Below are 23,500 nucleotides of genomic sequence, written 5' to 3'. Positions count from 1 at the left end.
CCGTGCCTGTTGCGTGTGTGATTAATCAATCGGTGGCTTTATTCTTAGGGATAATTTCAGATACCGCCCTTGATATTTTTGATAATTGCACTTAAATATTTTCTAAAATTAAAAACTACACTCACCTCCCCTTGATGGACACATGTGATAAATATTGCACCCCCTGTCACTAAAGAAAGTTAAAAAAGTGGGAAAAAGGTACTGACACACAAGTTTTTGCCAACTTTACCCTCTTTATATTCTGAACGAATTGTTTATAAAAATTAATTAAAAAAGAGAAAAATATATTAAAATAGTAGGGATCCTCTCAGTACAACAAAGAATACATATACAATTCTACACTTTTGACTATTAAAAGCAAGAAGAGTTGGACAAGTTGAAACGGCTTTATTTTGGCAATATATAAGATGGATAAATTGTAAAAAAAAAAAAATGAATGCTATTTTTAACTCTTAGCATTCTTCCTCTCTGTGGCAGTTGAGGAATAATAAATTCAATTTTGCTTCTCAGGATAATAGTTGAGAAATGACAAGATCAAATTTTCTTTTGCGGATGCTTGCGACAAGAAGCAAATAAAAAATATATATTATTGTTGTAGGCAATTTTTTTCTCACATTTTTTGCAATAATATTAGCCACAACATTTTGAGGGCAAGTTGGTCATTAGGAGGCTTTTGGAGATGACATGTTGTCATATCTATAACAGAGGAGAGGTAAGTGTAATTTTTAATTTTAGAAGGTATTTAAGTGTAATTGTTAGAAACCTCAAAGGAGGTATCTGAAATTATCCCTTATTCTTATAACCGAGCGGATTGCTTCCCTATTCTTGCAGTGACACTATGTTCATAATTTGATTGATTATTTTGAGAATTTAAGCTTTGAGATATTTTGATTTCTTCGTCAAATTTATAGATTTTATATTTAATTTCGCTACGTGATTTTTTGTGCTAACACTTGATGAATAGATTAATGGCACAAGAAAGGTTAGGTATATATGCAGGGAATGAAATGCTATGCAGGTATATATACAAAGAATGAAATACTATGCAACACGCAATCTTATCTTTTGATGATAATATAGGGTAAAATATGCAACAAGTCATTAAAATTTTCAAGATTCTCATTTCACTCACTAAATTATTTTTTGTCAAATAAGTCACTCAACTCCTAAGATTGCTTCTTGACCATTCTATTAATTTTTATTACTAAACGTAGACGAAAATTAACCCATGTGAAAGCCAGGCCCATTCTAAATGGACGATGTAAACGTTCATATAAGGAGTGCAATATTTCTTGAAACTAAAACTCATGAAATCCTTAATGTTAGGATCATTAGTATGAAGATTAATCCAATAGAACGAGCTTTCTGGTTTATTCATCAACACCATTGGCTGAAAGAAATTCTAGACTTCAACGGATTAAATTTTAAAAAAACATCCTCAAATCTTAATATTCAAACTAAAACAATAGCATAATGTAGGTCAAAAGATCAAATTCCTTGGTCTACATTCTAAAAAATTCAAACTTTTCTAGAAAAAACCAACTACTTCTAAAGTAGCTAGTTGGCTACCAAGGAGAGATTTAATTAAATCTCTACTTGGGTGTTGATCCCTAGCCTGCATTCTAAACAATATAGACTTTTCTGGAAAAATTTCGCCAGTTCCTCTTAGTATAGAATAGAAGTGTAGAATAAAATCTATCGTATCCGAAAAAAAAATTAAAAACAATAGCACCAAAAAGTCCAAAGTTGATTTTTCTTTCTTTTTTCACTTCAAAAGAAGATTCCAATCCTTAGCAGAGGATAAAGATAAAGAAAAGAGAGTCAAATTAGAGGCGTCATTGTCGGCTTCAAATCCTCTGTCTCCAAAATAGTATATGTCCCCTCTGTCCCTTATTTGTACAGCTGCCATGTGTCCCTAGCCTTTTGTTAACCCAAACTCAAACAAACCGATAACTCAAAACTTTTTTTTATTTTCTTTTTAACAAAAAAGAGTCTTGTTGATCATAATTTTTAACAAACAAGTTTAGCTCTTTCTAATTTTTTACATCTCGTAATTATGTAAATGCGATGATTTAAAATTAATTACTCAATAGTTTTGAGTTATCTGTAAAATCAGCCTTTGAGTAAACCTGCCAATCGACTATTATCGGTTTGTTTGAGTTTGGGTTAACAAAACTTGTAAACCGATTATTATCGATTTATTTGAATTTGGGTTAACAAAAGGCTAGGGACACGTGACAGCTGTACAAATAAGGGACAGAAGGGACAGAAACTATTTCGGGGACAAAGGATTTGAAGCCGTCATTGTCATCAAAATAATAAACCAAACAGTTAATTCGGAATCAGTTATTTCACTTCCCCCCCCCCCCCCCCAAAAAAAAAAACCAACATGTAGTCCTCGTTTTCTCAAGTCTCTTCGTGGCGTACGAGCTGCCGAATAGTGAATTAAATAGCTTCATGTATAGACAAAGAAGGTCAAAATAGCATCTCATCTCTATTTGCATTTGGTGATGGTATATTGATTTCTCCGTTCTTGTTATCTCATCTCTACTTGCGCGCGATGCTAGAATGCATTTTGTGATGGTATACTCGGTTTACTTACACTATCCACCAATAGCAAGTTTAAGAGTTAAGAATGATATTGAATGACAATGAACGTGTATTTTTAGAGTTGGAACTATGAAAATACATTTTAAAAAATATAAAATGATAATTTATTTGTAGAGTTGAACTAGAATATCACTTCACCAATTATATTCTACATATTTAATTTCCTCATCCATATAGGTTTTACAAAAATCTAAGAGATATATCATATAGATATAGGGATAATATCGAAAATTCCAGAGGTTTCTAACAATGTGACTTAGCCCACCCAAAGTTATGAATATTATGTTGAAATTGTTCTTTCATTTACATGTACCCAAAGTCAATATTTGGACGCTTAAATAAACATAAATTAGCCTCAAAATGCTTGCTTATTACAGTAAATTCAACAAAAATATCTGTTGGTGGATTCACATTTTCATGCTCTATGTGCTTTGCTTTATTGAATATTTTCTTGTTTTCGGTTTTTTGTTTCATCACTGCACAAGAAAAGCATAGCTTGTCTTGGATTTTTCTTGGTTTCAGAACCTGTAATAGCTGCTACCTTGCAACCGGGTTATATTATCAGTTGAGAGGATCCTTAATGATGCCACTGGCGGGTAGGAGTTTGCTTGCTGCTGTTGAAAAATGACTTGTATTTTGTCCTCTTATATTTGTCATACTTGACGTTTCATATTAATTGCTACTTCACTAGAAACAACGGTCACATTAGCAACATCCAGATTGGACTTGATATAGTGAAGAGTAAAATACCAAAAAATTCCCTGTAATTTGACAAATATTCAATTTAATTCCCTCTGGTTTGAAAATCTACACTATAACTCCCTGTGATTTTGACTAAATTGAAAATTGGACACAAAGTATAAAATCTAACGGTTGTGTGTGATATGTCAATATTACCCCTACCATATGTGAGATGCTTTTTATTCAATTTTCAATTTAGTTGAAACCGTAGGGAGTCATAATGTAATTTTGCAAATCAGAGGGAGTTCAATTGAACATTCGACAAATTATAGGGAGTTCATTTATATAGGGGCAATATTGACATTGCACGTATAATTGTTAGATTAGATACTTTCCATCCAATTTTCAATTTAGTTAAAACCATGGGGAGTTATAGTGTAAGTTTTCAACTCAGATGGAGTTAAATTGAACATTTAACAAACTATAAGGAGATTTTTGGTATTTTACCCAATAATCAAATAATTACTTGGCTAGTTCTCATATGCATCGGTATCCCATTCAGTATTCAGAACAAATTTTTGTTACTCAGAATAGCTTAAACTAATCATAGAAGACAAAACTCCTCAAAGTTAACGCCCAAAAAACTATAAGCCAGTTCCGGTGGATATGAACCATCGAAACAAAACTTATTGCATTCACATGCAGGAGGATGGAATCGTTACGTGATTCAAAAATAGATCAAATTACATGATAGAATTAAGTAAATCTTATATACACTGACAGTATATACACTTTCACTGTTGAATTCATAACATCTGTGTAAAAGTTGAATTTCAAATTTAACTTTTTTATAATTACCATTTATCTAATGATGACAGTGTATACACTGTTGGCGTAGAAAGATTAATTCGGAAGAGTTTGTTTCCATTTACATAGTTGATGAATTGTCCTCGTTTGTTCCTTAAGGTGAGCAGTTGTCCCAAGAAACAAAAGTAATTGACGTGTGATATTTGACGTTTTGAACTTTGCTCCAAGTATTTCGTCCTACTTAAACTGAAGATATGTTATTCTTTGGATTAATTAGATTTGTTTCCGGTTTTTATTTTATCAAATTAGTTTCCCTCAGATTCAGAAGAGACAATTTGACTTGAGAGTCAACAATTATTAACCCCATGCAATTACATTGGAACAGCTGTTAATCTAGTACAGAGCCAAAAAGTGGTTATTCAATTTTTTTAGTTATATTTCAAGATTAAATGACACGAATCCAATAAAATGGTCAGAAAAAATAGAAAGCAAACCTAGTTCCAGAAGAAGAAGATAAATAAACGTTCCCATTCTAGATGGCAATCGTAGCATCTTATTTTGCGTCACTATAGATATTGGCACAACAAACCAACGCAGTTGGGCTGAGTTGGCTACCACGAATAGACTTAAAACTCTTCTTGGATATAGGTCAAGAAATCAAATTTCTTGAATCTCCAAGATTTTCGAAAAGTGTCACCAGAGGGTGCATAAGCACCCATTTGCACCGGTAGCGATTCAATCCCTTTCAGGTTCCCCATTGACCTCTTTAGATCCACCGCTTCTGCATAATGTAGAATTGGAGTAAAATTGGCTCAACAACTTATGTCTGATTTTAATCCCTAATCACATGAACATTTGAGAGTTGAGAGCACTAATTCCAGTTAAGGCATTATCTCAGCAATAAGGAGCCAAGTATTTAAAGTGAATCTCCCCTAGATTAATGATGAGTTATAATAGGAACTCACAATTTTCTAGCAAATGCGGCTCTTTTGATAGGAACTCACAATTTTCAGTCTGTGCTTTATAAATTGATTCAACATAAAATAAAAAATGAGATCTCCATTGGATAATGGTTGGGAGTTGCGTTGCCTTTTTAGAGGAGATATATAGTTACGTTGATACATAAAAATAAATAAATATTGAGATCTTATGATATGATACGAGTCTTTCAAAAGTTGAACAGGTATTAGAAGTGCATTTGGTTGATTCAATACTGATGAAGGAAGTCACTAAAAACAAATTTATTAGATTGCTATAATGAGGAATAGCCCAAGATTAGCAAGGAAGACTTTGAACAATATCAGAGTCAAAAGCGTGGCAGCAAAATATATTAGAAACTAATCATAGCAGGTTCGATATATATTTAGAAATCTCAATGTATTTAGAAACATTAGACCTGGTAATTATACCCAAAACCCAACAACCCACCCACTAATTTGAGAGGTTGGGTTGGGTAAGTTGGGTATTGGATCAAATTTTGGATTGGGTAATAAAAATCCACATATATTTTGGGCGATTGGGGTATTTGTGTTAGGCACTCATTACCCAACTTAAATTAAAAAAACAAATAAACAAATAAACAAATTACAAGGGATGAGATATGGGATACAGAAACATTTCATTGTTCATGAAACAGCATGAGACATGAGCCAAAGCAGGGCCTCCATGTATGAATACTTAACACAATTATATGAGCTACTTAGCTATAATACTTACTTGCATGCATCGACGTTTTATTATTTTCCTATATTCAGAGCATTCCACTCCTTTTACTTCCATAATATTTTTGGCCACTTCTTCTTTTGTCATGCAATCAAATATAAGCCCATTTGGATTGTTATTTTTGAAAATTTTATATAAAAAAATATACTCTAACAATTTAATATATAATAACAAAATAATTAAAAAATACGTTCAATAAAACATAAAAAAAATTTTGGGAAAACATAACAATCCGGGAAAGTTTGCAGACACCATATCATATGTGTGTCTTTCCCACTTCTTGTTGTACTAGTACGCTATTCCCATTCTCAATTCTGGTAGACCAGCGTAGAATTGGACATTAAAGAGATCTTAATTGATCAAGGCAACTACCCTTGCTTTCATAACACGATTCCTTCTTTATTTTACTGCAAAATACACACTACCCTAAATCCATTTCTGACACCACTAACTCACGCCAAAACCCCTTATCTCCTCCCATATCATACATGTGTATTTTAGTGTGTCTATATGTGTAAAAATAAAGTATTTCAAAAGAGCTTAAAAAGTGAGTGTGCGTTTATATCTGTGAGTGTTTTAGTGTGTGAAAATATGTCTATCTATGTGAAAATGTGTTTATGTGTGTGAATTTTTTTTTTTGTATGTGAAAATATATTTGAGAGAGTTTATGTATCAAAATCTATTAATTAATATATTGGGTCATATTTGGGTCATGGGTTTGAAATGACCCAATATGACCCAACCCAAAATTAACTCAATCTAAAGTTGGACGGGTTAAATGTAACACATTTAAATGAAAACCCAATATTAATCCGTCCAATTGCTAGGTATAAGAAACATATTATCATTTTCACGCTACATCACTTGATAGATAATTTTTTTAAATAAAAAATCATACTTTGATTAAACCTGCATTAATGGCAGAAATTACATCACACACGCACAGATACAATATATTTGAAGAACCCCAGCAAATACTATAAATCTACAGAATTAATAAAATTACACTGTAAATCTCTAACAATACTAAAAAAATCAGTTTTATAAAGATAACACTTATAACCCCCACAAGTCTACAACTGTGCATGTTTGAACTGTCAGATCTACTGATTAACTGTTTCAAGTTCCGACATTCATGATAGATACTTTTTACTAAATGTTATTTGGCAAGGCCAAGCATTTCTTTTCAAGAATTTGCATCAACATCCTATTACATAACTTTGATGGAAGACAACTTCTAGATGTATATTAGAGTACAATTAAGCATGCTGTAACTGCTATAAGCATCCAAATAGACACACCACATGGAAATTGACAAACATGTGAAGGAACCATAATTGGCCTGTGTCTCTTTCTCATACATGATAATTGCCCTCATTTGTTTGGATTGAAGAGGGCAAACCTTCCGAAAGAACTGAAGTCTGTTATGTTAGATGTTGAGACATTAAACTTAAACTCATTTTGTTGTTTGATGCAAGCATTGAGGCAATTGAAGCTTTTGGCCGTTTCAAGAGTGTAAACGACATTATCAACTTTTGCATTAGTTTTTGTCATTTCTTTTGTACCAACGGAAAAACTGATATCTTTTGCAATATTCCTCCTCCCACTTGCATTTAAATAAACTTTTAGAATCGCTAAACCCAATTTTGATACTGAAACGTAAACTTCTTGTTAACATATGACTTCATTATGTGATCCAATTTTAAGTAAATCACCCAATGGACCAGCAAGCATATGATTATCCTATACTAGTAAGTCAATAAAATAAATAAAAGAACCCATCCTGACGACAATTCGATGCGATGCAGCCAGTAACGATTTGCAAATTTGGGCACAATTAGCCGTACACACGACTGAGGAAATGCCTTAGAAAATGAAACCCAAAACCATCTTAGAGCTCATTTCATCATTTTTCATCGTCTTGAATAACCATACCGTCCAAGGTATGAAGGCTACCATTTGGTTGGCAACAAGAAGATGAAGCTTATCATGTTATTAGACATTTTCCCTTGTATGAAGCCCTAGAAATGGCCAATCAATCACTCAAGCGGCCACAAGAAGTTGAAAACTTGAAGTATGCATGTTTACTGAAACACACTCTTTGTTAGTAGCCCCAAAATGGACAATGCCAACCCAGGCACATGCAGAGATAAATTTCATCTTAAGAACTATCTAAGGTCACAAGCCTATTCAAGGACATATGGATCAATCAAATTTCTATAGCTCAAAAAACTAAAAAAAAATAAAAATAAAAATTGATAACAATTCATACAGCTAAATTAGCAAATGGATAACTGAGATCAATTATATTAGCCATTTGGAATCCAGAGGACATCCAAAAGGGCTAAACTCTTGAGCTGCCCAAGCACCCCCTTAAGTAATCCAACGAAATATATCCATAAAGCATCCTTCTCCAGTTCCAAACTAACCTAGCACCATATCAATGATGCAGTTCCCAAGGGTAGAAGCTAGAATGTTAAAGGATGAAAGCACCGACCATAACCGCATAAACAAATAATTTTCAAGAGGAAGCTGATGACACTAAGGCATTTTATGGGACATTCTGCAAGGAAAACAAAGGATCAAATTCAACTCAATCCAATTTTACATAGCAGATCCTGCCAAAATCTAATATCTAAAGAGTTTGGCAGGCTAAAAACAGAGAGTAGCACATATGCATCAACAAACACAGAGTTCCTCATTCTTCAGCAGCACTGGCAGCACTTAGATCCACATTGAGGTCAAGAACCTGATTAGCAGACAATTACTTAGTCATTAGTATCTACAAGCTACAAACAGCAACATGGTTCCAACTGCCAGGTAGTAAAAGGCCTTGTTGGAACAACTTAACAAGACGCATAAGCCAACTCATATCCTTAGCCAGCAAAACAAGGGGGAAAATACCAAAAAAAAAGGTTTCATTTGAAATTCTGCAACAAATAAATTGAAGGGAGCCATAATGAAGGGTAAAAAGAGAAGAATAAGATGGCAGAAATAAAGAATAGCTCGCACAAAAAATGAACTGAATATTGATTTCAGAAATATCATGCAGAATTAACAAAGTAACATGCTTGTGGCCAACATTTTTAATAGTCATTACACTACTATAATATTGATATTTCTAGAACAGCCACCCTCAATGTTTATTCAATTCTCACGCTCTCCTTTTCAAATTCATTTCCTTTCTTGACTTTTCTTTTGCTTTTTTACTTCCTCCTTCGCTTCCCTTCTCCTCCTCCCTACCAATCCACCACCTCCCAGCTCCTTTCTTCCCATCACCCATTAAAATTATAAAAAAAATTAAAAAATTGCTGGCACCAACCCCAAGCCCACACACACTTACAAGTTTGAAAATACAAAAAAAATAAACTATTAAGTATTCATCGCTAGAGATTAGTCTGAACATCAGGGAGTATTGGGTGACTGCCAGATTCTTTTTCGCCGGTTGGGGTTTGGTACGTTAGGAAACAAGGTGGATATGCTGCTCCCTTTTTTTGTGGAAAAAAAGGTCTGCATTACATCAGTGAGGGATGAAGGCAAGGACACGAAAAAGAAAAAGCCAAGGGAATAAAAAAAAAGTACATAAATTCCAATGGCTTTTTATCCAGAAACATGAATTTTGGAGATCGGTGACTAGAAAAAAAGTTCTCAGAGATGTAGATTAATCAACCTCAAGAATGTAATAAGCAACCTCAAATAAGAAATGTCAAGCCATAACTGAATGCTGCTCCAAAAATCAAATGTGATGTTTCAACTTACAACTTAGTGGTCATCGTCCCTCAATGAGAACAATATAGCTGGCTATGCATTACAGCAAGGTCTACTTCACATAAATCAGACATTGTCTTTTGTTCATTCGGTCTTTGGGAATGGACTCTCTTTTGCATTTATTTATTATCTTATGGACTATTTGTTAAAGAAAAAACCAATTTGCATGCAAAGTCTCAACGAAAATGTCGGAATTCCCTATACGCATCTGATTCAACTCCACAGACACATCATATATTAACATGTACAACATGAATTAGAACAGATAATCAATCTACTGTACAACCTAAGCATTAGACCATCTTAAATATGTTTATCCTGATTTGTTTTAACAGTTATCTTAGCACCACCTTCCACAGTAAGAGGAACACACGATCAGTACTTCACCATAAACAAATCCTATTCGTTGTGTAGACCAAAAACATTTATACTCATTAATCAAACTTGCAAGTTCAACTAAAAAATTTTCTAGATACCTATAACATATACCATCATGCAAAGCAGGGTAACTGTCACTACTAATGATTGAATGATCTAAAAGTATATTCAGACAGAGTCAATACTCAGGGCAATTTTGAACAAAATTTTGAAGATCTCTCTCTTAGGTGTGAACCCTGACTTTTCTTCTCTCCTCCCTCTTCTCCTTCTTGCCTAATTTCAGCAAATCTGCTAATTTTTTACTTAGTTTTGAATTCATATGTAACAGCCTGTAGCAAGCTATGTTCCCAATCAGCATCAATATCTATAAACATCATCCACGTATGATAAAATTCAGCTCACAATGAGCTGCAAATCTCAGAGGTTTTAAAACTCTCTAAGTCTACTAAAACTAAGCCTATATCAGTGTGCTGATTAAATATCCTGCGTCAACGTATAACTGAAGAATGTAAATCTAGTGGTTAAAATGTTAAACCAAGTTCCGGTAAAGAATTATCAATGGATTGACTAGATAGAAGGAACCAGCACTGAGCATGCATAGAAGCATCAGACTAACAAAAATAAATCCACAACCAGAACATGCGGTTAAAAACGACACGTAGAAATATCTGTACTCCAAAACTCAAGCACTTTCATCCCTACCTTTCCAGTGATCATGGTATACATATTGAGCACATCCACAACAGTTGACTCAAAATGAGTTGTCGGATCATAACTCTGTTTCATTGAACAAAAGGTACGCCATGTGAGAGAAGTTTCATAATGAAGCAGTCTCACGAAAATGACAGTCAAGAGACACTCACTGTTGATACGAAACAATTGTCAAGAGAAGGCTCATTGACTGGTTCATATCTGTCATAAATATCAAAGAATATCTCGTCCACAGGCCCAAGAAGATCTATCCCCGGCTTAAGTTCAGTCTCAGGGTGATCAGTCTCAGCTTCTGTCGAGACAAATGCAATGAACTTTCCTTTTGGTGCAACATTGTGAGAGTAAGAAGAACAGAATACATACCTACAAAACCAACAGTTCCAATAAGTCAGATAAATTAGTCGGCACCTTTGAATGTCAAATGCTATAAATTTACTTGTTACCGATAAAAACAATTACAGAACAAGACAAAACCAATTGTACCATCAACACGATCAAGCAGTTTTTTCAGACCCTTCCTTTCAAGAAGGCAATGAAATTCAAAATAATAGAGTTGCATGCGAAAAAAGAAAGAATGATGAGAAATGAACATGCCACAGAGCAGAAGCAACTACTATTATTTTATCAATCTCCGCATAAGCTTCTCCTTCAATATCACTTTTGCTTCGTCGTAACACTCGTACAAAACTTAATAGCAGGAACAAACTGACAAAAACATGGTTTTCTGAGTGACATAAGGGAGAACTCATTTTGCCAAACTACCGTTTTTAACAAGTGAAGTATGCCCTGGGAAAATATCATTCCAGCATTTCTTCTGATACAAATTGTCTGTATTAAACTCAAGAATATTTTACAACAAAAAGAAGATGATCATAAAAGAGGTTATTTTCAAGCCATCAGACATATACTCACATGTCTGAGCGGCGACCCAACTGTTTCTGAGGGAGAATAATCTGCACTGAATGAGAATCATTGGTGTTTGGAATGGGATGGCTCATAATTGCAATTGCTCGAGCAACTTTTCCAACTTTCCTAACCTGGAAAAATACACATTTTAGGCTGTACAAACAACACTTGGAAACTTGTATAGGAGATTTAAGATATCCCTGCTTCTAGCATACTGGCTGATAAAGAAAGACAATAGTAAACATTAACTTTATCCTTGGCATAAAGTTAGAACATCTACAAAGCCCGAATCTTGAAAGCTCAAGGAACCTTTTTACAGAAAGAAACTGCAGTATGAGGTAAAGTACCTTGTTGGGCAAGTAGGAAGGATCACAAACAACTTTCTTGCACTTAGCTGTTTCCCCTTCGGATGTGACACCCAAGACTTTTCCTTCCTCATCGAACTCTACCTGGAAATTGAGTGCAACTCCATGTCACGTGTTGATCTTTTACATAAATGCATAATCATCCTAGTATTCTGTCCTCTTTGTCCCTTAGTTTGTTACTTCTCTTAGAAGTTTGGGAAATAGTAAAGGAGTCATGACAACACGTACCTTGCACTCAGGTTTGTTCAACATATAGGTCCCACCATAGACAGCACTTAAACGAGCGAATGCCTAAATGTCAATGTAAAATTTCAAGTACATAAGAGTGTTCAATGAGAAATTTAACAGACAGTTATAGCTGACATATAATCGAAGTAACAACTGAAGATTAAGAAGAGATAAAAGAGCATGGCCCCGCATACACGCCAGAGTCTACTTCAAACAGCAGCAGGAAGAACAGTAATAGGCAAACCTGAGGAAGCTCTCCCAACCCATACAGAGGGTAAATGTACGGTGAACCTCCTCCAAAACGAGCTAGAGACTCCTCATACAACTGTCAGATTATTAAGAGAATTTAGACAAGTGCAGCAAAAATTCACTCATCATTAATCAAAACCTCAAAAGCAATATACAACCAGTGCCTCAAAATATGTTCTTACCTTTACTCTCTTAACAGTGTCCAATGCAGGCTCATCCAAGTAGTGATCATCTCTATAGAGTGCCAATGCATGGCCAATAAAGTCCATAGTGTTGTCATCAAGACCAAATTTTCTGTCAATAAGCAGAATCCAAGTTAGTCCACATTCTTTTACTGAGAAAGTAGATTCTGGTTCACAAACCAGATAACTTGAAAAATTCTTAACACAGTACACAAACTACAGAGACCATTCCCAACATTGGACTTCAAAACTTTTTTGATACATGCTTAGAGCAAGTGTTTTAAGACTAATGACATACGCAATGAACTCCCTAGTAGTCACTCGTGTCAGATCCATCCCTTCATGTGTTTTTGGATCATTCTCATTATAAGCCTGGACATATATGAAGAACTTGCGAGCACGACGCTTCTCAAAAATACCCATCAAAGGAGATTTAAGGGCCTCCATGTCAGTTGCAGGAACCTTGTGAACCTGTTGCAGTACAGAACTTGAAACTTAAGATGATTACTTGAACAATTCATAGTTGCCAGATACAGGGATTTTTTATTTCGAAGGATATTATTATACCTTGCCCTTGCTATAGACAAAGCTACCATCAACAGCCTTGAAGTACAAGTATTTAGTTACATCAGTATGAATGAGGACCCTTACAAGACCACCATTTGCCATTATAAACTGAAAAGAAAAACAAGTTAGTCAGCATGAGAATCAGTATCAAAGACAAACAAAAATTTCTTAAGAGTGTAAATCAAAACCTTCAAAAAAAAAGAAAAAAAGAAGAAAAACCTTTGGCATCATGTCAACATTGTAATCCCGGCTAGAACCGAGGTTTGATGGAGGATTATCACTTCCTCTGAACTTCTTCCATAGCTGCAATGAATCATGCCATAGAAAATGTCAAAAAGTTCAAAAGGTTGCATCTACAGCCCTTCAAACATCCAGGATATATACCTGAACAAGATTAAGTGAAGTAGATTCTCCTCCATAATAGTCATTTCTATCCATATGCAGAACCTATTAAAAAAAAAAATGAAGCATCACAACAACTTCAGACCGAGGACTAAGAAAATAAATAGCCAAGGAAATTTATAAAAACTCTGAATCGTAGTTTTGGTAATTACTAAAGCCTAATAAAGAAACAACACATTTGTATTCTGGAAAGAAAGGAAAAGCAATAGTAATACTTTTTACAACTAAAGAAGTTTCATTACTATCATTTCCATGCAATAGAAATACTTTTACCAAAACAAAAGAAGTTTCATTAATATCATTTCCATATCCAATTCCCACAAAAAATGAAATTCCAAATTCTATAAGATTAATTTATTTCTTTCCCTTTATCTCCACAATCGCAAACCAACCCAAATCAGAAGACCAAAATGCTCATTTTCTCCAAGAGCTTATTGCTTCAATTCTAGAAACTGTAGACATGCCCTAAATCAATGTTTTCTTCTTCAGAAGTTTACAACTATTCAACCATTGTACAGTATGTATATATATATATTAAGAATGGATTTTTCACATTATACCACAAATCATACACGATTAGATCCATTCTCGCCTTTAAATCAGTATGTCTAATTAAGCCCAACCATGTTTCCCCAAATGACAGATACTATAAGCTGCATTTACAGACCAAATTGTAAACAATCTTGCATAGATCATCCAGCCAAGAAAAAATTCTCTTGCAACTTTCTTAATAACAAGCAAACTCACACTAGCACAAAACACAGATTAGAAACATTTACTCTTTCAATGATTACCCATGTTAGTACAAGCTAAACACTAAAAATATACAATCTTGCACTTCCATCTAATAATTTATTTGACTAAACATAAACAATACGAATCCTTCGACCTCCACACTCTGTCAACCCGAATAGCAATCCACAGCAACTTAACAACTTTCCCGGCTAAAGTACAACTAATTTTATGGTACCCATCGATCTCAAAACCTCGAATTTACTGCCTACAGAATAAAACCAAAAACGGTGAACGAAACATCAAATCCACAATTTGGGAATTGATTGAGCTGAAAATGAAAACTTCAATCAAAAACGGATTGGAAAAAAATGGAAATATGCATAAAGAAAGGACAAAAAGTTGAAAGGAAACCTTAAGGCCATCGACGGAGAGGAGACCACTGAGGATGCACTCCTTGAGACCGGTTCCAAGCACAATCACATCGTATTCTTCATCCATATTTTCAGATCGATCAGATCAGGGACTGAAACTGGAGAGAGAAAAGGAAAAATTGAAGACTCGATTTCTAGGGTTTTTCGATTTAGGGCAAATGAGTCCGACTCTATGATTTGGATGATTATATGTATTTTTTTTTTTTTGTATCTAATGGCGAGAAAAAGAGAGAGAATCCGACTTAATAGTTTAATTGTAATAAAAAGTGGGAAAGAATATGCTTTGCTGAGGGGAGGAAGCAATGAAAAGTGGTTTCATGATTATTTGGTCCTCCAAAATGTATAAGTATGTGAATTGTGCTTCTCTTTTACTTTACTTTGCCTTTTTGAAGTGGTCAATTGAGCTGGTTCGTTTCACACATTAAACTTGTATTTATGAGTTAAAAAAAAAGTAATATGTTTGAATTGTTTCAAATCCTTAGTCCTAAAGTGATTGCACAATAACTTAGCCAATTAGGTGTGAGATTGTGTAATAGAAAGTTCCTAACAAGAATTTCATTTCAAAGTAATTAGATCGTTAGGAATAGGATAGCAATTGAGGCGGGGACTATGGGTAGGGGGAAATTTTTTTCCCCCGTTAGAAAACGGGGCGGGAGTGGGGGTGTCCCGCCACCCGTTAATAAATAAATATATAATATATATACATACGTGTATATATATATGTTTATATGTATAGATATATAATATTTAATTTAATTAGTTTCAAACTTATAATAGTGATATTATTAGTTATAAGTATCATATAATGTGTATTAGTATATGTCAACTAATAATTATACATGTCAACTAATAAAAATTATTAATTAGTATACTAAATTTACTAATACATTTATACTAAATTCCTAATTACACTTAACATAATAACACTTTTTTCTTCAAAAAAATACAATAATGACTTAGTGATTGTATTTATTTCAAAAGTGAAAATTTGATTACTTTAGTTGTATTTGTTCATCATGTTGGATTGTATTCAAGTAGTTGTTTTTTATTTTTTTATGGATTACTTTTTTTTTTCGAAAACGTTAGAAGATTATATTCATAATCATAGTAACTTTACAAAAGTATGGGTAAAGACCCAATCACACTATACATAGTGTACAGAGACACTAAGGAACCAGCCGTTCCTCATCAAAAAGAATGCATGTAGCATATAAACTGATCTGTCTACTCCTAAGTCTTTGTTCATCTTGGAGCAGATAAAATGAGCATTGCCTAAACATTGATCTTAGGCTATTAATCTCCTCCACTTGTGCAAATAACCTGATATCTTTGGACCTACCTGACCATAGTTGTCTTAGCAACTGTTAGTCCATGATTCCAATCTTTATAGCTGACCAGTATTATGCTCTTACTTTTACCATTACTATTTTCATTGCTTCTGCATGGTCCAAAAGGCTGTGTCCCATACTCCTTTCTCTCATAGCCCACGTAGCTTTTTCCTGGCCCCTGTTATCTGTTGCAATCACTCCAACCCCTGCCACCTGGCCTTCACCTTTGTGAGTTATAGCCACTTCGACATTGACACTCTCCTCCTCGCTTGTGAAAAGGCCTACACTGTCACTTGCATCAATTGTTTCCGGAATGCTCAGACTCCTGTTCCCTTCCATAGCTATCAAGTGTTCCCTCCATTCTTGTGTGGCTTTTTGTATTACTTGTAACGGTTGCTTTTCAGTTCCTTGGAATACTCGTTCATTCCTTGCTTTCCACAGCTGCCACAGTATGTTAACCGTTAGTCCTATATGCTCCAGCCCTTCCTTCCTGTATCTTGCTCCTGCTAATGCATTCCACCATCTCTTAAAATCCCCTCTTTGATCATCTATCCCATCCCATTTTACAGGTGATATATTCCACACCTGTTCTGCATTCTTGCATCGAAAGAATAAGTGTTCCACTGTTTCTTCTTCTTCTCCACAGCCTGTACAAATGGGATCTCCTATCTTAGTTCTCACAAAAATTAACTCATTAACTGGTAGCGCATTGTTCATGCCTTTCCAGATGAAGACTTTTAGCTTTTGTTTGACATTCAACTTCCACAGCTGCTTCCACCCTTGCCTACTTTCGTGACTCCCGCTTGGGCTATCCTCCCTCTTATGGCCACTCCTCTCCTGATGTTGCTTCTTGTTCAGTTCTTTGTGTGCAGACCTCACAGTGTATTGTCCACACCCACTATGTATCCAAAAGTTGCTATCCTCTCTTCCTGTTAGACTTAAAGAGATCTTTAATATCTTGTTTGCGTCTTCACTATTGAAGAACCTGAACACCACTGGTCTGTTCCACCTGAAATTAGAGATTAATTGGTCCACTGTGTTGAGATTACAGCTTTGCGGCTTCACAGTTGTTGGCTTCCCTTGTAGATTATCTGGTATCCATTTGTCATCCCATATCCTTGTACCTCTCCTATTTCCTATTTTCCTTCGAGTTCCTTCTTCCACCGCTTGTCTTGTTCCCATCATGCTCTGCCAGATCCATGAGGATGTTTTAGGCACCTTACATCTGAAAATTGACTCATTGGGGTGGTATTTGGTTTTGAGAACCTTACTCACTAATAAGTTTGGTCTTGTTAATAGCCTCCACACCTGTTTCCCCAATAGTGCTTTGTTGAAACACTGCAAGTCCTTAAAACCCAGACCTCCACTTTCCTTATCTTGTGTCACTTTTTTCCAAGAACATCATTATGTTTGCTTTTCCCCTCTGTCTCCCCCCACCAGAATCTGGACATCATACCGCTAATGTCTTTGCACAATTTGGAGGACAGCTTAAAACATGACATGGCGTAAGTAGGCATCGCCAGTGTCACTGCCTTAAGTAATACCTCTTTTCCTGCAGCACTCAAGAACTTGTTCTTCCAGGAGTTAATTCTTTTTTGGCAATTTTCCTTCACAAACCCAAACACCTGTTCCTTAGTTCTAGTGATCACCATTGGGAGCCCCAAGTACTTCCCTTGGCTGACTTTCTGAATTTTTCCCAGCTCCCTGCAAACTTCATCCTTCTTGGCATCAGCCGTGTTTTTTCTAAAGAAAACTGAGGACTTCTCTATATTGACCACTTGACCTGAACTGTCCTCATACATCTTTAAAAGGTGCATTAGTTCCTTAGCTTGGCTGGCCTCCGCTTTACAGAATATTAAAGAGTCATCAGCAAAAAATAAGTGAGTGATTGATGGACCTCTCCTGCTAATCTTCATTCCAGTGATTTTCTTGCTCTCTTCAGCTTTTTTGAGGAGGTTAGACATTCCTTCTGAGCACAAGAGGAATAGATAAGGTGACAGTGGATCACCTTGTCTTATACCTCTTTTTGGAGTGACAAAGCCTCTGTGCTCCCCATTGATGTTGAAGGAGTATGTGACGGTGGCAATACAGCTCATGATCCAAGTGATCCATTTGTTGCAAAAACCCATTTTCTTCATTATCGCCTCCAAGAACCTCCATTCCACCCTGTCATATGCTTTAGACATGTCCAACTTTAAAGCCAAGAAACCTGCATTTCCTTGCCTTTTATTTTTCAGATGGTGCAAAAATTCATGTGAGAGAATCACATTGTCTAGTATTTGTCTTCCTGGAACAAAAGCAGCTTGGTTTTTGCTTATGCAGAGGTCCAAAACATTTTTCAATCTATTAGCAAGAATTTTAGATATCACTTTGTAGATCACATTGCAAAGGCTGATGGGTCTATAATGCTTCACGTCAGTAGGATTATCTATTTTGGGAATGAGGGAAATGACTATACTGTTTATGGCCTTAACCATGTGGCAGGAATGAAAAAAACTTTGAATAGCCTTAACCATATCTTTTTTGATGAGATACCAGAACTTTTGAAAAAAAAAAGGGGACATTCCGTCTGGCCCTGGGGCTTTATTAGGATTCATTGAGAACAAAGCTTTCTTTACTTCTTTTTCATCTACAGCTTTGGTTAAGTTGTTGTTTATTTGATCAGTGATCGAGTGTGGGATTCCATCAAGTATCTCCTCCAAACACTGCCCTCCAGGACTAGTGAACAGCTTTTGGTAATACTCCTCAACTTCTACCCCAATCTCTTGTTCATTTTTGGTCCATGTCCCATCTTCCCTTTGTATGTTAAGTATCTTATTCCGGTTCCTTCTGCCTTTGACACATGCATGGAAGTACTGAGTATTCCGATCCCCTTCCCTTAACCAATTTACTCTAGCCTTTTGACTCCAAAACAATTCCTCATCCTCATATGCTAGCCTCAGTTGGTTTTTCAATTCCTTATATCTCCCTCGACTATTTTGGTCTGACCCTTTTCTGATCTTCCCCATCTTATCCTTCACCTCCTCAATTCTCCTTCTTGAATTCTCCTGAAAATTATTCCTCCACTTCAGTAACTCTATCCTACAATTGGCGATCTTTTTTTTAATCTTAAACATCCTGGATCCCTCCCACTCCACGTTCCAAGCTCTTTCCACTGCCTGATCCATGCCTTCCTTGTTTAACCACCTTTTATCAAAATAAAATCTCTTTTTCTTTTTTCCAACTGGGGGGCATGAGTCAATTAGCAGCATACCGTGGTCAGACCCACTATTTTCCACATGTTTACACAATGCTCTCTCAAAAACTTGGAACCATTCTGTACTGGACAAAGCTCTATCCAACTTTTCCTTGACTTCAACCTTCCTATCCCAGTTGTTCGACCAGGTCCAGGGGTTGCCCACAAAACCAATGTCCACCAAGTTGTTGGTATCAATGAAGTTCCTAAAGTCCCTAAAGGTCCACTCCTCTCTGATTCTTCCACCCCACTTCTCATCATTTGAAATGATATCATTAAAGTCCCCGCAGTGATCCACTTGTCACCCCACAATTTACTTCTTTCCTTAATAACTTTCCATTGTTCCTTCCTAATAAGAGCATCACAGCTAGCGTACAGACCTATAAACCACCAGTTTTGTTATGACTCCTGGTCGTTCAGATGAGCTTCCAGAGTGAAAGCTGATTGGAGAACCTGAACCACTTTAACTTCCCTTTTCCACATCAAGGCCATTCCACCTGACCTGTTCATAGCTTCCACTATTATACTTTCATCAAACCCAAGTTTTTTCCTAACATTCTCCATACACCTTGCTTTGTTCTTAGTCTCACTGAGAAAGATCATATTTGGGGAGAGGAGGTTATTAGCCTCCTTCAGTTGGGGAATTGTCAAGGGGCTCCCCGCACCTTAGCAATTCCACACCAGCACTCTCATTGTCCTTGGGGAGACCAGGTTAGGCTGGCCTCCACCCCCTCAGAACTGATCTCGTCACCTCCTAGTCCATCACTCTTCTTGCTCCTCTTTAAATTCATCTCTGACATCTCAATATCCTCCATTTCCATCTCTAACTGGCTACTCTTTCTCTTTGCTTGATTTTCCAGTATCACATTAATACCATTCAGCTCCTTCAAGGGCCGTCTGGCTTTAACTTGTGGTTTGTACTGCCTCCTCCCTCCCTTTACTTGTTTGACATTTGGTTCCTGCTTCTGTTCTCGAGAGTCCGTTTCCATATGTACTGTTTCTTCTTTATCCACAATCTCCATATTCTCCTTAACCTTCGCTAGACCCCCTTGGCTTTCCTCCTCTTGCTGTTTAAAGTTATCCGGCAGTGTTACCTCCCATTCATATTGCTTTTTCCTTTTTGCCAGTTCCTTTTCAAGCCCTTCAACACTTGTGATCCTTCCCTTCCCTACTGGTATTCTTATTTCCAGGCCTCTTCCCATACTACCAGCAGCACCTTCACTCTTACCTTTTCCTTGATTCCCTTGAACTATATTCTAGCCATCTGTGTCCCCTCCCAAGAAATATTCGTCCGTTAGCTATCCTTTAAGCTCCAGGTTGGAGCTTGACTTACTGCCCAACTTATTTCTAACATTCCCCTTCTGTACATCCTCCCCTGTACCTATCCCTTTAGCACTACCTCCCTCCTTAGGTATCAGCTCACCATTTTTAAAACCCCAGACAGTTCTACCCTTTGTATATCTGTTGTCTGACTGGCCTTTCTGTGGTGATCCCTTTCCCCAGCTTGCTCTCATCCACGGTCCATACTGATTATCCACCTTATCCTTTCCCACTCCCATCTCTGCTTTGCAACCTCTTTCACTATGCCCCACTATCCCACATTTGTAATAAAAATCTGGGCACCTTTCATACCTAAAGGGCAACCACTTAAGAATTCCATTTAACTGGACTGTTGTTCCTCTCATCAGAGGCTTGGAAATATCTGCTTCCACTAGGATTTTTAAATGCCTTCCTTCCTTGCCTCCTATTTGGGGAACTATCACTTCTCTGACTCTGTGAACACCTTCCCAATCTTCTGTCCCACATCTTTTGATATCCAATGCACAGGTAGGTTCCAAACTTGGATCCAAAGTGGTGAAGTTCTAAAAGCCATATCATCTTCCTCAATCCCTTCTGTCCATTTGTTTATCACCAGGATTTGATTATCCAGAATCCAGGGGCCACCCCCTAAGATCCTTTCCCGCTCCTTTTCAGCTGGTAAGAAGAATTGAAAAAGGTTGGGTCCAAGTTCAACTATCACCAGATCCTTGGGGTACCCCCAAGCCATGTTAACAAAATTTTTAACTCCCACAAAGTTAGCCATTTTTTCTCCCACTATTTTTCCAACCAAGCTGGCCTAACATTCTTGTATTGCAGTGTTCACATCTCCAAGATCCAACGCTGCTCCCCCTAACTCCTCCTCAGACAGGGCAAACTTTCTTAATATGTCTGCTAGCTCTTCCGCCATCATATTCAAAGGAGATACTTATGGAATGTCACACTGATATCCTAACAAATCTAACAACCACCACCCAAAGCTTAACAGAGAAAAAAAGAAAAAAAGAAAGGTTCCCACAGAAGCTGCTTGTAGGAAGCTAAACACTGAGACCTGAATTAGTGCACCTTCGTATAATGCAAGGAACTGTAGTAAAAAGTTTTTAAAGGTACCTGTCTCAAGCAACGACTGGTGACCTGGGTGCTCCGCTAGTGCGATCCACCTCCTTGTCCCCCACTCAGGGTTAACTTGTCCGTATGACGTCTAGAAGCATTTAGTGCTTTATTCTCTAAGGCGTGTTTATTTCTGATCCAGCTATAACTCCTCCTTTCCACTTGTTTGAGCTGATTTTGTAACTTTCAGTGAAGAAAACAGAGGTTTGTGTCCTTACGAATCCCTACTTGTTAACAAGATCGAAGCTTTTCTTGTAAATGCTTGGTTCAAGGGCAAATTTTTGGAGCCAACTCCAGATTTTTGAACACTTTTGAACTCTCATGAACAGAGAGAAAAGGGCTCTCTTCCCAAGAGAGAGAAAAGTTTGAACTCTCACTACGGAGGGAAAAGCCAATATCCTTTCTTTTTTTTTATGGATTACAATGGATAATGATTTGGTGATGTGTTGACATTTTAGTGCTTAATTATTTGCTAAATTTGATTATAATTAAATTATGTGACAAATTTCTATTAACTCCACGAGTACCCACGTGAGAGATGTGAGGCGGGGTGAGGACGGAGGGAAGTAGTAGACAATGGGACAGGACCCCTCCCCCACCCCGTTGCCATTCCTAGTTCGAAACCATAAATACATATCTCCTATTTACTTTAGAGATACTATCTGCTCTTGTTCGTTTATGTTTTAAACTTGTGCCTTATTTAGCAAACAGAATTTTTGTTAAGTTTTTCTTTTATAAGTTTTTTAACAACTTTAACAATGGAATCTCAAAAAAATTTTCAATTTTTTAACATATACACTTCAAAATACCCAAAAGCACACAAAAAAAATTTTCCTTTCTTTCCTTTTTTCTTCTTCGTTTCCACACTTTAATCCACCACCATCTCTACCGCCAGCCGTCGACAACCTCCTTTTTTTTCCCTCATCCTCCTCTCACTCTCCTCTCTCCTCTTCTCCTCCTCCCATCCGCCTCCTCTCCCTCTTTCTCCTCCTTCCTCCTCCCGTCCTCTCCTCTTCTACTCAATCAAAAGTCGCAATGGGAGAGAAAGGGTGGCAAGCAGAAAGAAGGAAAGTGGAGAAGGAGAGAGAGGAAGAAAGAAGGAGAAGAGAGGGGAAAAGCAGAGGAGGAGGGAGAAAAGAAAAAGAAAGGGCTATCAATATCAACTGGCGACGACAATGTTGTCGGGCGATAGTGGGAAGGAAGAGCAAAGTTGGGGTAGAGGAGGAGAAGAAGAAAGGAAAGAAAATGAAAGAAAAAGAAAAAAATTTACACACCTTAAAATTTTTTTCTACAAATTTTACAATTATTTATAGTAAAATTTTATACAAGAACCCAAAAAATTCATTTGCCAAACAGATCCTTGTTTTTATAAGTGAAGTCTGCAGACACCAAAATTTTCTTGATCTTAAGTTTACTATTATTTTATTTTATTTTATTTTTTGCTTATTTTCAATAAAAATTGCTTAAGTAATCATTTTAATTTTATTTTGTAGGTTTGTTCAAGAAAGAAAAGAAATCAAGGAAAATAACTTATTTTTCTTTAAACCCCAAACCTAATTCTTAAACCCCAAAATAAACCCACTCAAAACCCAAATGAAGTCAAAAAAAAACCCATGCAAAAGAAAATAAAAGCATTAAAGTAAAGAGGCCTGCCGGCCCATTTCTTTCCTTTCCCAAAAAAAAAAAAAATTTACCACAGCATGCACGCGTTTCTTCTTTTTCATTGTTGTTGGTACGTGTTTTGTACTGGAAATTTCATGGCATAATT

The 23,500-nt window shown here is 36.2% G+C and overlaps 2 protein-coding genes across 3 annotated transcripts; both read right to left on the bottom strand.

The window, feature by feature from the left end:
• Nucleotides 1-8,338: 8,338 nt before the first annotated feature.
• On the bottom strand, nucleotides 8,339-15,003 carry LOC113709655 (guanosine nucleotide diphosphate dissociation inhibitor 2). Of its 2 annotated transcripts, XM_072052929.1 has the most exons (14): nucleotides 14,723-14,904; nucleotides 14,466-14,576; nucleotides 13,559-13,621; nucleotides 13,394-13,477; nucleotides 13,175-13,282; nucleotides 12,906-13,078; nucleotides 12,608-12,719; nucleotides 12,421-12,501; nucleotides 12,177-12,239; nucleotides 11,931-12,032; nucleotides 11,590-11,714; nucleotides 10,830-11,040; nucleotides 10,669-10,743; nucleotides 8,339-8,569 (listed from the first exon to the last, which is right to left on the bottom strand). In XM_072052929.1, the coding sequence occupies exons 3-14, from the start codon at nucleotides 13,610-13,612 to the stop codon at nucleotides 8,519-8,521; spliced, it is 1,239 nt and encodes a 412-aa protein (XP_071909030.1). In that variant the 5' UTR covers nucleotides 13,613-13,621; nucleotides 14,466-14,576; nucleotides 14,723-14,904; the 3' UTR covers nucleotides 8,339-8,518. The 2 variants fall into 2 exon arrangements, with proteins under 2 accessions (XP_071909030.1, XP_027088314.1); XM_027232513.2 differs by lacking the exon at nucleotides 14,466-14,576 and having other exon boundaries at nucleotides 14,723-15,003.
• Nucleotides 15,004-16,142: 1,139 nt separating this feature from the next.
• LOC140015884 (uncharacterized) lies at nucleotides 16,143-20,507 on the bottom strand. The gene is made up of 4 exons (XM_072068715.1): nucleotides 20,014-20,507; nucleotides 19,759-19,894; nucleotides 17,615-19,555; nucleotides 16,143-17,258 (listed from the first exon to the last, which is right to left on the bottom strand). The coding sequence occupies exons 1-4, from the start codon at nucleotides 20,505-20,507 to the stop codon at nucleotides 16,143-16,145; spliced, it is 3,687 nt and encodes a 1,228-aa protein (XP_071924816.1).
• Between the last annotated feature and the right edge of the window lie 2,993 nt (nucleotides 20,508-23,500).

Source organism: Coffea arabica, chromosome 1e (genome assembly GCF_036785885.1).
Source record: "Coffea arabica cultivar ET-39 chromosome 1e, Coffea Arabica ET-39 HiFi, whole genome shotgun sequence".
In the NCBI taxonomy this organism is placed as follows: Eukaryota; Viridiplantae; Streptophyta; class Magnoliopsida; order Gentianales; family Rubiaceae; genus Coffea; species Coffea arabica.
Note: the sequence above shows the minus strand (reverse complement) of the source record. Positions and strands in the feature narration are given on the sequence as shown.

What these genes read in the sequence shown, in the direction of transcription:
- LOC140015884 (XM_072068715.1), bottom strand. Translation starts at nt 20,507, where the DNA reads ATGGGAAGAGGCCTGGAAATAAGAATACCAGTAGGGAAGGGAAGGATC. An exon ending in GTGGAGGCCAGCCTAACCTG is followed by an intron (nt 19,895 to 20,013) that starts GTCTCCCCAAGG and finishes GATCTTTCTCAG; the next exon opens with TGAGACTAAGAACAAAGCAA. An exon ending in GGGAAGTTAAAGTGGTTCAG is followed by an intron (nt 19,556 to 19,758) that starts GTTCTCCAATCA and finishes AATGATGAGAAG; the next exon opens with TGGGGTGGAAGAATCAGAGA.
- LOC113709655 (XM_027232513.2), bottom strand. Translation starts at nt 14,809, where the DNA reads ATGGATGAAGAATACGATGTGATTGTGCTTGGAACCGGTCTCAAGGAG. An exon ending in GGTTGGGAGAGCTTCCTCAG is followed by an intron (nt 12,240 to 12,420) that starts GTTTGCCTATTA and finishes ATTGACATTTAG; the next exon opens with GCATTCGCTCGTTTAAGTGC. An exon ending in TGAACAAACCTGAGTGCAAG is followed by an intron (nt 12,033 to 12,176) that starts GTACGTGTTGTC and finishes CTCAATTTCCAG; the next exon opens with GTAGAGTTCGATGAGGAAGG.